The sequence below is a fragment of the Motacilla alba genome, chromosome 1 (genome assembly GCF_015832195.1).
Source record: "Motacilla alba alba isolate MOTALB_02 chromosome 1, Motacilla_alba_V1.0_pri, whole genome shotgun sequence".
Taxonomy (NCBI): Eukaryota; Metazoa; Chordata; class Aves; order Passeriformes; family Motacillidae; genus Motacilla; species Motacilla alba.
The window spans coordinates 106,930,527-106,947,077 of record NC_052016.1 but is presented as its reverse complement, the minus strand read 5'-3'; the positions used below and the strand labels follow the sequence as shown (position 1 = coordinate 106,947,077).

Here is a 16,551-nt window from a genome sequence, read left to right as displayed (position 1 = left end):
CATACCCAGTTAAAATCAACACTACACCATTACTAAAACATGAGAAATGAACCAGCTTCAGAGGGAATAATTAACCAATTAAGAGAATAATTATGTGCTTTTCTTCCCCCTCACTAGATGGGGTAGATAAAGAAAAGATACCCAAAAAAACCCCCACATTTCTTCCTAGAGTGGTATTTTATCCTTTTTGAGATACATAAAAACAATGTTGGGGTGGGGTTTTTTTCCTATCCAGGCATAGATATATGCATAAATGTGTTGATATGTGCTATTTTCATAACATAACCCTGTCATCCTTGACTTTGGGGAGCCTTGACAATAATAAGGGCAGCAGTAAAGCCTGAACATCTGAATGCTTTAAGTCACATCATTGCTAGTGACAGGATTTTGTTTTCATTCCGAGCAGATTCTGTTTGTGCTAGAATGTTCAGGAGACGGCAAAATGCAGCCAACAAACTCATAAAATAGATCCTGTCAGACAACTACAGCTTCCTTTAAAAAGCGAGTGTCTTTATTGTTTGAATTAGAAAAAGAAACAGAACAGAGTGTCTAACTCTAAAGAGCTTTTTATTATAATCCTGACATTTGGGCTGCTTCTCTTTCTTAATTTTTCATAATTTCTTTGTCAGTTCTACAGCAAATCAAAGTGGTTTAAGTAATTTTTTTATGAGCAGAGCCCACTCAAGCATAAAGTGGTGTGGTCCAGGAGGGTGATACTCTCACTGCAGTCTGTCACCAAACTGTATGGTTCCTTCAGAAACCAAGTGATGATTTCAAGTTGATCATCCCTTAAGAAAAGGATGGATATTCAATGCCTCATGACCACAGACAAATTTAAACAGTAGAACTGTTGACAAAGTTTTAGTACAAATCAATCAATAAAGTGCTCCAATTGCTATTACACACACAAAGGAAAATTCTCTTCTGCAGGAAAGAGACAGAAAATGAAATAATTTACATAAATGAAGTAATTAAAGGCAATTTTTATTTTCTCAGTATACACCCTTATAACAGAAAGGGTTTCTCCATTAAGTGACAAATATTGATATATTCTCCTTATAAGTGTCATTATCAATAACTATTTGTAACATAATTATACTTTCTTTTCTGTGAATCATTGAACCAAGCAATATTTTTTATGTGTTCTCCCTTTTTCTTAACTTACATTTTCTGCTGTGACTTAGTCATTCTGTTCCTCTCTAGACATACTGAAAACTCTGGCTCCATTCTCCAGAGCCTTAACCTTTGGTAGAATGAGGGAAGACAGCACACCATGTCTGTTTCTCACAGGCAGGGCAGCCTAACACCAGATAGAAGCTACTGAGGATCAAAGCTTTTTATTCTCATGCTCCCTTCTCTTTGAGACAAGACATCTCAATTAACTCCAAGCTTCTAGGAAGAGGAAAGAAGAAGAAAAACACACTATTTCAACATGATTCAAAACTTTAGGACAAAGGTTTGTGAATAATGACACATTCTAGAATGCATGACCATGCCTTAAACCCCAAAATTATATCATTTTCTTGACAATACGTAGTTTAAAATTGTTTAATTTCCAAAGCTGATCTTAATGCAGCAAAGACTATTGTGCCACACTATTGGTGAATTAAAGTTGTAGTTTTGTTGTAACACAGATATTTTATGTAAAAACAAGACACACTGAGTTATTTAGTTCCTGCTCCTACAGAAGTTTGTTTGATGCAAATAGAAATAGTAAATTGTCTCTCTCTGTTTTCCTTGCAGGAAAGAGGGAGAGAAGAAGAAGGAGTTAATACTTTTAGGTAACAATACCAACAAGCAATTCTTTTTTCCCATGAAAATATTTCCCAAAGGGAAAAGAAAGGCCTGTCATTCAAGTAACAGAATTCAAATGGCTCCATTGTCACTCAAAGACAACTTTTGGGAGTAAGATGTCAATGGCCCAGCTGCTTCAGCAGCCACATGCAGTGAGCACTGATATTCAGACTGGAAGGCAGCAGCCTTGAGGTAAACTGCAAACGAAAATGGTTTTCACAGACTCCAGGGGGTCCCATCAACATTATTTCAAATGAAATATTAACAGAATATATTCATAAGTAATAGTTCTAGATGATCTAATAGAGTCAAGTCTTGCAATTACTTGAAATGCATGAGACACAACAGAGTAGGTCATTGCTTCAGAATGGGTTTGCCGTGCTTATGTCTGTGAAAGAGCAGCAGAAGGCACTCCTCAGAGAGACACTAAAAGCCACCAGCAAGTCCAGAAGGGTGTGACAATGAAGCTGAAGGCTCCAGCGTCATGCCAGGGTTATGAAACAATCAGCAGACTGGTGTGCGCAATAACTTCAACCCTTCTTTGATGCTCGAAATAGGCTCAGCTGAATACCAGCCCTCCCAGATGAATGCATTATAAAACCTGCTGAGGAAGAGCCAGGAGTACTCAAACTACATCCCAGAGGTATTCAGACACATCTAATTGCATATTTTTAGCTGTCACACATGACAGCAACTACTGCTTTTTGTTGTACAGTAAATACCGCCGTCTTCACTATACAGAAAAGTAAACTTTGAAGTTTAGATGGGTACAGTGGAAAAGGTGACTGATTTCCTCATTCATTTTTCACTTCCATAGAGTAGAATCTGCTGTTGATCCTACTGTATTGGTATTAATCAGACAACATACCATTCATATCTCATCAGTCAGCTTTGCACAGAATGAAGGACAGGGAGAAACTATAGAACCCACACATAAACATTGTAAGACCCAAAGACTGTCCAGGGTACCACATACCTGCAGCCAAACTAAACAGAATAATGTGAAAATTTCTAGTGTCAGATTTAGGTGCTGTGTTTAACTTTTGTATCATACTTTCTCCTGCTTTTCTCACAAGTAGCATGGATTCTGCTGGGTTTTGTTTTCTTACCTATGCAGAGTACTGAACACTTCAGTTTTATAGAACTAGAAACAGTTGTGGAAAGGAAGAAAAAGAATTCTTCCTATAATGGATGCATGATTACAGCATATATAACTGTGCCAAAGATCATCCAACATGATTTTGATTGAGATTTCTGCTCCCAGTGAAGTTGTAACTGCGCAGGCTGGCTCTGTAAGTATCTACCTAGGTCTCAAAGGTGCAACATCTTCAAGGAATCAAAGTCTCTTTAACAAGACCAGCTGCTGTAGCTGGAAGTAGCAGAGAAGTTTCTGGGCACCATAGGCTCTTCTGAGTGGGGCCAAGGATGTATTTCCAAGCTGGCACTAACATGGCCACAGCGCTATTAATATTTTAAGAGGCTGGAAAGTTCTCCTTGGTACTCCACGTATCATCTGATGCATGCACCACATTTCCCACTGCCATTCTAACAACCTCCTGCCCTCAAGGACACACACATCAATATCCTGCCTCAAAACCACTATTGGGAAAACATATTTAAAGGGAGACAGAGTAAGAATAAAGAAATGACACATGAAAATCTGTAGAGCAGAACCAGAAAACACCTTTCCTGAACTGCAAGTTATCAGTAGGTACTTATAAACTACTTGTCAGGAATAATTTTTTTCCAGCATTTTGTAGGACTTTTGTTTACACACAGAAGTCTATATTTAGTTCCAATCAGTTTGTGCTTATTTAATTGTTTCAATAAGTCACAATATGCAAACAAATGTCCACTTATTTAAAACGTCTTTTACTTTTTGAACTTTTTTTTGTTGAAAATTAGCTTCAGTCAATATGACTTCCTTCATCATACAGAGTAGAACGGATTTCTATATCCAGATTCAAATACTGTATGGAATACACCAATGGATATTGAAAATATTGTCTCAGTACAAAAATTAGTTGTACTTATCTTTGTCAACCCTCACTCACCCCCAATAAAGAGTTAAAGTAGGTTGCAAGATCTTTTAATATTAGTAAAAGAAGGAATATATATTGTATGTCAAAACTACAATGTGAACAGAAAAGAAAGTTATATAAGAATGCTGGAAATTAACAAAACAAGTGAGTCCTAAAACATTTCCATGCAGGCACATGACTGAAGAGTAGCTCCTCATGGTTACCTGACAATGCAGCCTTACTTTCCAAGAGTCTGGACAGGAGAACCTCTTTCACTCTTTCAGACAACCAAAAAAATACTCAAGGGTCCTGAACAAATTTTTTTAAACTGGACGTTCGTTTAGAGTAACACGATCAGGATACATAAATATGTGATGTAGACCGGACACATTAAAGTATCAAGGTTTAGGACCATTAGGTCTCCAGCAGGAATTTGTAAACAGCTTATAAAAATAGTGTTGTCTTAATCACTTAAGCAATAAATGCTTAAGTAAAATGCTCAGACACCCACGTAATCCAAGTGCCAAATTACTTCCACATTTCCTCTTCAGATCCAGAGACTAGACCAAAAGTGATTTGTCAAAAAATTGCTTCCATTCCAAGTTACTTCATTATTGTTTTTTTACCATAATGCTGCACCAGAATGTATCATCTCTGTGCTTTGCTAATGAAACAGCAAGTGATCACCTTTGGTGCCCTACTTCCTATGAAAGCAAATGTTCACAGAACAAAATCATCACTGATAGTAGCATCTATTCCTTTGTCCTTATTGGTATTGCTCCTCATTTCTTTTCTTTTTTTTTTCCTCTTATTGTAGTATCATTTTAACCTTAATTAAAAAAAAAAAAACCAAAAACAAAACCAAAAAACAATCAAAAGTTCCATATTCTTGTATCTTCTTTACTTTACAGCTTCTGACATTCAAAAAAAGAAGACTGGCCTGCCAGAAGTGAAAGAATCTGTAAAAGTCTCCAAATATGTGGGGGATAGCAGATGACACATAAAAACAGTCATTTACTGCCAAAGGGGATAGACTGCTTTGGCTTTGGTTTTTCAAGTCTCTGTACCTATGCTTTTATTGCATTTGGTAATATATGGAGTGATTTAAAGCAAAATGAAGTGAATGAAAGGACTCCCAGCAGTTTTGGTGAGCTTTGAATGAGACTTTTTTTCTGCACAGATTGTTCCCCGGGGACAGAAAATGCATTCATTAAGCACTGTGCATTAAAGCAACACAATATGAATGCTATGCAACTGTGTAAAATACAGTTGCCATCACTTGACTTAAAATATCCTGAAATGTTTTGCTTTATGGCATTAAAAGTAACTCCTTTTCTTGGACTGTTGTTGCTAAGGTTTGGTTTATGTAAGTGTTTTAAGAAAAAAAGCACTCTGAAAAATACACAACTAGCACAGCGGAGAACTCATTATTCTTTCAAATGCCTCTTTTGAAAATCCTTTCAAACTTTTTATTCTGTTGATTCAACAGGAGAGCCATTTACAAGTAAAAAGAATAGCAAGAAAATGGTGCTTCAGAGCTCTGAAGAAAAGAACTGTTTTGTAACACTTAACAATTCTGCACTACTGGCCCTTGAATTCCCCCCGCTTTACTCCCCCAGCTTATACACATCTGGGACAGTAAGTAAAGACAGATGTCCTGGTGTCCCTTGTGGTGCCCAGACAATCCTCAGTCCCTATTTTGATGGATACATGGTGCCCTCTGGGTCCCTGGGACTGGTGCTTCCCGAGGACAAGCACGTGCTGGGCCCTGCCTGGATGTACAGCCGGTCCCGTCAGGCTCACAACTGGTGCACCCTGGAGCTTCTCTGCAGAGGTGAAGCCCAGCACAGCCCAGGGGCAAGGGATGTCCCTGGCTCATGCCCAGGACTCACACGGGAAGCTCAGGGTTACCTGGAGATTTCATGTGGCTGTGTGGTCACAGTGATTGCCCAGCGGGCACCCAGGATTCCTGCTCAGCTGGCTGATCAGCAGGAGCTGGTGCAGCTGGGTGCACAAACAGTACCCAGACGGAGTTTCTAAGTGGAAAGGGATGATGTGACCAGGGAATTCAGACATAAGAGTATCAGATGTGGCTAATACGTATACATAGGGACGTGTGGGGAGAGGATCTGATCATAGAAATCCTGCTATTTTGGATCGCCATTCCTGGGCATCCCAGTGACAGATTAGTCAAACAAAGTAGGGAATTCCATCCCAGCTTTCTCAATTAGTTCTTTAACACCCCCTAACACAGGGCAATTCTATGTCACAGGACCCCTCACAAGTTCTCTGTAACATTCACAAAATAATTTCATCACTTTAAAATTAGAGATTGGCTCCATGGTGAGTATTTCTTGGAATTTCACCCCATATTCTTAGACAGCATTACAAAATACTCCAAATATAGTAATTCCACAGAAATACTGCAAAATTTACCAAATAAATATATTTCATTTAGAAGAGTACATACTAGATAATTCTCTTATATGCAGCAAATATAAGGTTTGGATTGAATTAATTTCATTATTTCATTCCTTTCTTTTCTTTTCAGTAATCTCAATCTAATGTTTAATTTTCAACAGCTGAGTGCCTAATGTCTGTGTGGCCATGACCTGCTATTGTGAAATCAGTGCATGGAAAGGAATGTTAATTATTAATATGGAAAAGAGGGATTTTAAGAAAATAGAATATTGTTGTGTTATCTTACACCAGGGTTGAGAACAATACATAGGTAATTGCTTCTAAACAGTAACACTTTAGTCATTTAGATAGTGACTTGGAAACAGACAAAAACCCTAAGGAATCTTATCACAATTTTTCTTTGTCTTTCTTAGGTAAAGAAATTATTCCCTTTAAAGCAGGCAAGTTGTGATACTTTGTTGTCTTCTGTGGTAAAGCTCTATTAAAACAGAGAAGAATGGAAAGAAACTCTTGGCATGAAACTGGGTAAATTAAAGTTAAATTGCATAAATCTATATTAATAAGAACAGGACACAAAGAAGGATGGGGAAATTATATTGTATTCAATCCTAGGCTGCTTTCACAAAGCAAAGTTGCATCTGTGTTTTTCAGTATTCTTGCAAAAATAACCCTCCTGAAATATCTAATTCTGTTAGACACTCATGCTAGGAACAACTTTTAAATGGAAGTTTCATTGGCAGCCTAACTTCCTGTGTCTTGGCAATATGTAGACAGGGCTTAGAAAACCATTATTTTTAAACAGGGATTTTGAGGCTTCAGATCTGACACTGATTTGATTCAATTCTTTTCATATTTTTATTTCTAAGTGCATTTCAGCTGGACAGATTTTATTAATACATACAATTTTGATATGAAATTACAGATGGGGTTTTAAAATAGCTAAGTGCCTGGAACAGCAATAGCAAGAAAATCTTGCTTCTATGTATAAAGAATCAGGTAGTGGTGATTCAGGACCTGAATGGTGCCCATGTTTCTCCAAGCACCTGAATCATCCAAGGTGGGAGTCAGCTGGCTGGAATGCTGGCATTTACTTAGAATCACATTTTTAGAGGCAAATGACACACCTTCAAAAGCCCCCACAAGGATTAACTAACATATAGAGATCAAAGCTATAAAATAGAGTTCAGCTGAATTACACAGAGAAAATGCAACAGCCTGACTGAAATGAATTGTACTGGGCTTTCTGGTGAGATACTTTTCTTAGTGCCTGTTTTCTGGCAAAACAACACAGTAGATTAGGAGAAGATGGAGTATGGGCAGAGCACCACCATTCTCTGACAGCTGATAAGATAACTGTATTCAATCCTGAGGCTGGAGAAGAACCTCTCCAATAACCAACACATCATAGTCAACACATTTTGCATCTTCCCATTGTTCCACTCAGCAAAAACTTTTCTACTCAAACACAACAGAATGCAAAATAGGAAAACATTTCAGCTGGATCAAAGGCCTATGATGAAAACACCTTCTAGAGCATTTTGGGGCACACCAACACTGCAGAGCCTTTCGTCAGGGTTTGTTTGTGCTGTAGGAAATGTGGGTGGGAATCTCCACTACAGTGATTCTATTATCTTTACTTCTCAAGCCAGATAATTTAAAAGTAACTTGGAGTATTTCATATGGATTCATGTTGTGCCATCTAGACACAGTCTTCAGCGACTCCAAACTTGCTATTTAAAGAGCCTGTATGCTTCTTGCCTAGATAATCTTTTCAGAAATTCTTTTCAGAATGTTCACTGGTAATATGGACTGAATTGTCTGAGGAAATGTTTAATAAATTTTCAATTTGAAATTCTGAGTTAATTTATGAGAAGCTTTCAGTTTGCATGGAAAATTATGCATCTCTCCAGATGAATAAGGGAAACTGAACTAAATGTACTCACCAGATTTTTAAGTGATACTTTCTCATTACTAACAAAGGAGTAAGACAATCCGTGCACTTTTTGGAGTTGCCCTATATTTTTTGAAGTTTCCCTCCACTTGAACAACTTGCATCTTTAGAATGAGACCAAATGTGATACTGAGGGTGAAGCACCACAATATACAGCCTGCTTTCTCTGAATGCATCATGATCTACACAAAATTTGTGCTTTTCATTGATACTATGATCCCAGTCCCTTTGATGCTGGACTGTTGGAAAAGGTCTCTTCAGGAAGTGTATCTCATAACTCCTTAGACTATCACAAACTTTCCTGAACTCTCTGAACTCCCTTCCAGAAAGTTCTATAAAACCTGAGCTTGCACATGAAATTCAGATGGGAATGCTGTTTTCAGAAGCATTTGGGCTATGCCTATGCTGAAAAGAGCTGTCAGCCTGACTAAACAGAGAATCCAGTCTGTAATCTGTAAATTCATCTACAGCATCTGGCTAGGATTAAAAAGACCACAAAATTTGAATGAGAGGATATTTTTGTGCATAGATAGGATGAAGGTCTTCAGTTGACACTTGAATGAGTGAAATACGGACAAATTCTGCTGGGAAACAAAGACATCAGTGGTAACACACTGAAAAGGTTCACCAAAGAAATCATTTAGTTGCGTATATGTTACAAACATGTATTTTATAGATACATTTCTGGGGTATATATTTATACATTCATTGGACTAAGTGCCATATCTAGAAATATCAAGATGTATGACAGTCTAACAGTCCAGTCTTTTTAAAGTCCCCAGTCTGAAAGAAATCCAGTAAAATATCTAAATACCTCAGAAAATCTGGTTTCTAAACACTCAAAAATAAGCATCAAAACTAGCAGAAACTCATTAAAAATTCATACTGCTGCACCATTCAGCCATCCACCAAAGCAGCAGAAACATTCCTTAATTCAAATGCAAGGAAGGGTACTGCATTTAATATCACACTGTTACCACTTTCTCACGTATCCTTATCAGATGCATATTTACACAGATCTTCCTCAAATTTAAAAGGGTAGCACAAACATTTGTTATTAAGAGCAAATTCATGGCACAAAATTCTTTCCTTACTTTTGGGAGGGAAGCTCTTGATCCTGAGCTTTGCGTGGTCATTGTCAAAACTGTAGTGATGCCCAGTGCAACTCTGGCTGGAGCAGCATCCATGTTGATCCAGAAAGAAACCCAGGATAAAATGACAATCAGCAGGCTAGGAATGTACATCTGGATTAAATAGTATCCCATCTGACGCTCCAAATGAAACTTGACTTCAATGCATGTAAACTTTCCTAGAACATGAAATTACTTTCATGAATGCTTTTTGCACATTTTTATCTTGTTTTCTGAACATAAGTTAGATGTGTGTTAGATGTGTTAGATCTGTTTCCTCACCTAATACTGTAAGCAGATCCTGATACACAAACACTAGTCAGCCACTTGTTGCATGCTAGCTTGGGGGAAGTGTGGGAGCACTGAAATATACTGTGCCCAGTTCTTCATATTAACTGAGGAAATGAATATTAGCACAATTGCTTTAACTCCAGAAAATATCACGCAATGTTTCTTTTCTCAAAATTCAATGAGCTTTTACTTTAGTCAAATAGAATGTCAGGTTTTAAAAGGGGACAGCATTTTAGTCTTTTAGAGGCATGAGATTAAGCAATCGTGTTGGAACAGACAAGTTGTAAACTACTACTCTTACAATCCTAGGGTGGATGACACTCCTCATTCTGCCAATGTCATTTGCCTCTGTCTGTGGATTATGTCAGAAGAATCAACAGAAGAATCAACTCAAAGTATACTTTGAATTTTGCTAAAAGTCTGACTCCAGAAAACCTAAACCAGAAAACCTAAACCAGTCTCTTGTGGGAGGTGAGAGATTCTTCAAACAAGTGATAGCTGCTGCACAGCAGTCCTGGGGGACAGAGGTTTTGGGGTGCCTGACAATGGAAGTTGTGCAGCAGGAGATGCAGAGTCCTGAGCTGCAACAGCTCATCAGCTACTAATGGAATCACTCTGTGCTGCTCTCAAAATTACTCTGGCTTAGGTACTCACTCCAGGCAGACTACAGGAAAGCCTCTCATTCCTAAAGTGTCATGCTAATGGTTTCAAACCCTTTTGTGTTGGTTGGAAAATGAATGAAGATGGTTTTTTCCTTGTGCACCCTTTCAGAGGAAATTAGACTGTTTGCTCCTTTTGCTGATGTCCCTGTATTTTTCTGGTGGTCTGCAATGCTGAATGGTGGGTACAAGAGTTAGCACAAAGGGAAGTGCAGAGGCTGTTTCACAAACAGAGCATAACAGAGGATAACAGCCTCTGTTATCCTCTGACAGCCCTGAAGTTCTGTACTGATGAAAGGCAGATGCTGAGACCTGGGCAGAGGCTGTTCCTGGCCAGTCTGCCCGTACAGAAGGGGGCTGGGAAGGGCACTGGTGGCCACCTGTGGCAGCAGTGGCATGAGTAGCACCATCTGTCACAGGCTCTCCAGACTTGTGTGATGCAGCCTGGACACTGAGTTTAGGAGAAGGCAGAGTAATAAGTTTTATCCACATTTTAATTTCACACTAAGCCTGAAGGAGCAAACTACAGAGAAGACAGGAGCGGGGGGTGCCAATCACAAAGTTTTCCTTCCTTGGGACTTTGAGCTCTGAAATGAGAGGCTGCATTTTTAAAAATTAAACCAAACAATTTTTATAATAAATAAAGGTGATATTATTTTTGGCAGAGACAGAACATCTTGCATTGTATTATTTCATAGACTGAAACAAATGTGTTTGATGCAACCAGATCAGCTCTTACGCTGAAATGATGAAAAAGCTATTTTAGATGAGGGATTATATTTAATCCCAGAAAGCACCCAGAAAACTGTTCTCAAAATGCTGTCCCCATTAAATAAACTCCAAGCTGCTAAATCAAAATTTTAGCAGTTTCCTCTTCTCTGTAAAGCCAAAGCTAGAAAACACAGCATTAGAGACTCCTAAACAGCAAATGAAAGAACAAAATTTAAGAGTATTAAACAATCAATTTCCCAACATTCCATGTCTGTACAGTATTCAGATCAGCAATGAAAACATTGTCTTTTCACATGCTATATCTCACAAATTAAACTACACATAAAAGCTGGTGAAAATTTAATATTTTTCCTCATTGGAAATGTGATATGCTGGAGAAACAAACTACGTTCAGAAAAATCAGTACTTTAAAAGTGATTAATCAATATTTAATAAAAGAGTAAGTTTTTTTAAATGTTTCATTTTTAAGAATATCAAAACAATTACATTTTTTATCAGTTTTTTAATATTTTAAAATGATTGTAAGGACATTAGATTACTTTAATGAATTTAAAGTGAAGTTTGAAATTGAATCTTTCTAAATAATAACAGAGAGAAAATTTCTTTCTATTCAGATTTAAAAATAAGTGCGACTGAATCAAATTTTAATTTAATTTTTTTTCCATTTTACCCATATTTTTCCATTACAAATTGACAAGAGATACCATTGGAACCACTGATAGAAAAAAATAGAATAATGCTCACCAGTGTTGTAATGTTTTGTGCAATAACCAAGTTCTTTATCTTCTTTTAAAATAAACTGTGGCAAGGTCAAACCCTCTGCAACTTGCACGGGTCCATCACTTAGCCACTCAAATATCAGATCATTCATGGTGTAGCCGACTGCAATAAAGGAATCAGAGTTTATTAGATGGCAACTGACCAGAAAAGAGCAAATGTTCTTATGGCTGAAAAGCACGACTTTTACTGCAATATGTGTTATCTCAGTTACTTTTTCAAACTGTTCAATTAACAGCATAATTCCTCTTAGTTTTCTGTTGCTATAACTACATCATTACTCTGCTAAAAGCAAGAAGTAAACACTGTTCTATTCCGAAGTACTGCCCTGGTTTGCCAGCAAAAATTAAGTTTGCTGGCCGAAACCAATCTAAGATTCTCTGGGCACAAATGCAGGTGGCAGCCCACAGTTCATAGCCATACAGCTAAATCCTTTCTTCCCTAAAAAAATTAAAACAACAGGTTAGACTGGCACTTACTGAATACTGGGAACGATCACTGGCACTTGCCAGAGCCTGAGCCACTCCTGGGTTTGCCTGGTTGTTACCTGGGCAGGTGGAGGCAGTGCTGGGGTGTGTGCTGGCACAGCATGGGGGGGGTGTGCTGGTTCCCCAGTCCATGCCCTGCCCGTGTTTAGCACACCAGCTTAGGTATCACTCATAGGAACTTAGGTATCACTAATAGGAACTTAGGTATCACTAACAGGAACTCTGCTTCGTCGGGTATGGCGCTTCTATTCCCCAAAAGCGAGCCTAACTCTTTCAGACATAGCAAATCCCTGGCTGCGTAATAATCGTTTTCGCTTTCCTGAGATTTAGTAATTTCTCCCACACAGGGTGGAGAATACAGGGAGAATTGCTGTATTTACTCCTGGAAGTGATGCAGCTCTGCTGGGTAAGGTGATGTGACCCAGGAGGGAGAAGGATAAGGGAGCAGGAGCAGCACAGAAACAAGCAGCCCTCACATCAAGGTGATAAACATAATTCCCTTACAAAGCAGGAATACTGAGTGTCACCACACAAATGTGATGATGTAAATACAATCTAATCCCTGAATCTCAGGGTGAAAACTTATTATTTGATAGACAAGGCAATTGGGCACTCACAGCTCTCGAGCTGCATTGTACATGTCTGTACATCCATAGGAAAATTCTTCAAGTCCATGGGACAGGACAAGGTTAAAGTGAGCCTAAAATTAGAGGGGAAAAAATATGTTAGACATCTACAGATTTAATCTAAACCCCCATACTTAGAGTTCAAAGGATCAAGACCAAATCTTAACACCTCAAAGGCTGGGCTCATTTCCCCCTTGAGCTGTGGAAACAAAATGTGTGAGCAAAACAGGCTCTCACAGCCTGGCCTGGCTGAGCAGAGCAGAGCAGAGCAGAGCAGAGCAGAGTAGAGAAGGCAACATCAGGTTAGTAAGATATGTTATCCACTAATGCACCAGTGAATGCTTAGTGTACAATACTGAACCAAATAATCCCAAAGCTGAAACACCTGGTCATGTGACACATGGTTTTATGTTTTATCTTGGAAAAGCAAAAAAAAAAAAAAAGAAGAAACAACGACCATGGGGGGTTTATTTGCAGAGTGCTTTTGTTGTTTTGGAATGAATCCCATTTCCAAGCCTTCATTCTTACTGCTCAGCCACTAAAAGAAGGAAAAAAAAAACATTATTCAGTAAAAAAATCACATTGCATTAAAGGAGTACAGATAGAAGAAAGTAAGCCTAAAGGAACATAATCATACAAAATATGTTTCTCTTTTAATTTTTCAGTTGTTATTGTTCCAGATAAAGCATAACTTTACTTAAATGGGAATACTTTTAATGTTTCTTTCTTTCTACCTTTTTTTTTAGTTGATTTAACCTTTTAACGTTTGATTGAAATCTATGTCAAGATCGTCTTTTCTGTTTTTTTTTTCTTTTTTGTGTGTGAGAAGAAACCATTTTTATCTAATGAAGGTATTGAGATGGTCTAAGTACAAACAACTAGCTTTGATAAACAGTATAAATATTAGGATTTTTGTTTTAAATAATATTTTTAAAGTATATTTTTATTTCTGATTACATTAAGCTTGAAAAAACCCACTCAGAAAGAAAGCCCTTCTGTGCCCTCTGTGCCCCCTCTGTTTATTATGAAGGGCAGTAACAAGTCTGATTTAAAGGGACACTGAAACATTGACACATTATAATGACAATAATTTTTTAGTTATGTCAGTGAACCCACAGGTCACCTGTTTGGAAGTATAACCTTTAAACTATATTGTCCCTCAAACATATATGAGCTCTACAGATAAATACTTGATTAAATTCTTTCTTCAAAAGTGACTTTGTGGTTCTTACCACACACAACTATTCAAGATCTTTCCATCTATTTCTTCACCATGTGAAGTTTTGAAGTTTTGAGACCACCTGGCTGGGGCTTCTAGCCATAAAATCACTGTGACAAAAAGATGATATTTAGATAACTGAAATCAAAATTGTCTCACCCATATCTGAGATCACATTCAACATCCCTGCTGTTGCCTACATGTGCGCTACCTCAAAAAAGTTACATTATTTTCATCTGGACACAGTCTTTGGCAAACAAGACGATAGTATCAGGAAATTAGAGATCACACTTATGTGGCAGTGAGATGAAGAAAAGTCCCCAGTCTCAACATCTCCATAGGAAATAAACTCACATTTGACCCTTGGGATCAAATAGCAGAAGTATTAAAAAAAAAAAAAACAACTTTTCTTCTAGAGCAAAAAGTTTATCTAGTAGGTGTGTAAGTGTCATTGAAAATCTGTCCTTTCCTTATTTAAATATTTTAAGTCCTTGCAAATATTAACTAGTCTCATTTTCACTAGGTAATTTCCTGCATTAAAGATTGAGCTAATTAAGTTGCTAATCCTCAGCATTAACAAAACAGTGCCTCTGTCTCTTTCCTGAAACACTGCTATATCAAACTCCCTTATTTTCAGTCATTTTCTAAATATGGCTTAGATGTTTTAAGCTCTTTTCAAACATGCCTTTATGCAAATGTAGCCTTTGTAAATATGTCATTTGTTTGCATTCATTGAAGTAAGCATGGGCTATTCACCCCTTGGATTTTACTGACTATCAGGTGTGGACTGCACACTGACTTGCTTTCCTTTCTTCTTCAGCCTTTCTATTCCCCAGAAATTCAAGTAATTTGGGGGTTTGACTACATACATGGTCAGGAAGGTCCCTCATTATTTTAATATCAAATTTATAAGAAAGCAAATAGACCCAGTTGCAGCTTTCAAGATTCAAAAGGAAAAAAATTCTCCATTGATATAAGGCAGATATACAATTTTTTTTCCCCTGGAGGTGAGATGAGAAAATTATGTAGGCTTATTTTGTAGGTTCACACAAAGCATAATGTCCTACTTTCTCTTCCTAATCATTGTTGTCTTTCACAAAGACTTAATTATTCTCTTCTCACTCTGAAAAAGGAAAAATAATTTCTATTCACTGTGTTGATGAGAGTAGCTCAAGACATCATGTTTATAGTTAGTTATAGTCTTACCTTTACCTGTTCACCTCAGCACAGTAGCCATTCAGAATTACCATCTTTTGCCATCTAGCCTTTGCATCTAGCAGCAGTAATGCAAGTGTTGAAACAAATGGTTAGAGCCTCATATCATCCACAGATCCACTGATTTTCAACAAAATTGCTACATACGAAATGTTCAGCAGCTGGAATTTGGAACAGATCCACTGAAGTCCATGGTGGTGGGTCAATTTATACCAGTTGACTCCTTTTTGGTAAAACTTTGGGCCTGCAAATGTTTCCAAACCCTGGTGCCATGTCACTACTTATATATATCTACATTAATAAGGACAGGGGGTCATAAATGGAAAGTGTTAGGTAGATATAGCTACCCACATGGCTGATAATAACAGTGTCATTGACAGAAAATATTTCAGCAGAATGAATGTCTCACACTTGGCAAATTTAAGAAGGGCCCCTGGAGGTTTGGAGCAAAGAGCAAATTTAATGGGGAATTACACTGACGAATACTTTAATCGTTAATAAAACAGAACAAACTGCTACAGAACAATTATTTTATTTTCCAGGCATCCCGCCACCAAGGCATTTGAGATGCATAAACAACAGATTGGTGGTGGAGAACCATAAAACACTGATGGGAAGTGCTTTATGAACCATCTGTAAAACTGAAGAGAGAAGAAGTTGACCAGGGACTTGATTTTGCCTTCCATTACCTGAACACACTCCACCCCACGGCAGCCAGACCCAGGTGGCACAGCTGGCTCACGGAAAGCTCTGGGGCTGAGCACATTTTATTTTCCAGCTGAGCAGAGAGGGCTCATGAGGGAGCAGGAGGGAGTCACATCTCCAGTGCCTCAGCACACCAGGCAACGTGCCAGGGACAGCAAGCTGCCTCAGAGAAGAGGAAAAGCTGCTCTCCTCTTTCCCTCCCTGCTCCCTCACTCAACCCACAGCCAAGGAAGAATCAAACCCCGGAATAATGCAAATAAGGGTATGAACAGAACAAAATACAGGAACAGAGCCAGGAAACAAAGAATGAACAATTAGCTGCCACTGTGACAAAAATAATAAATAAATAAATAAACAATGTCACTGAGCAGTACTGTAGCACAGACAGGGCTATAATCCAAGTACTCCAGGGCAGTATTCTCTGTATTATGTTTTGGACCCTCTTCCTGACACCTTAAATGCCTTCAAAGTGCAGCAGGCGCTGCTGGGATTTCTTCACTCAGCATTTCATTCAAACTCCCC

General features: G+C 38.1%; 1 protein-coding gene across 6 annotated transcripts in view; it reads right to left on the bottom strand.

Annotated features, from left to right (window-relative positions):
- Positions 1 to 16,551, bottom strand: part of GLRA2 (glycine receptor alpha 2) — a 122,632-nt gene that overhangs the window by 64,711 nt on the left and 41,370 nt on the right. For 5 of the 6 annotated variants that reach the window (XM_038139965.1, XM_038139956.1, XM_038139982.1 and 2 more), the window contains exons 5-7: positions 12,882 to 12,964; positions 11,744 to 11,881; positions 9,282 to 9,496 (exon numbers count right to left, since the gene is read on the bottom strand). In XM_038139965.1, coding sequence (XP_037995893.1) covers positions 9,282 to 9,496; positions 11,744 to 11,881; positions 12,882 to 12,964 — 436 coding nt within the window. The remainder of the gene's footprint in view (positions 1 to 9,281; positions 9,497 to 11,743; positions 11,882 to 12,881; positions 12,965 to 16,551) is intronic. The other variant, XM_038139992.1, reaches the window with a different exon arrangement.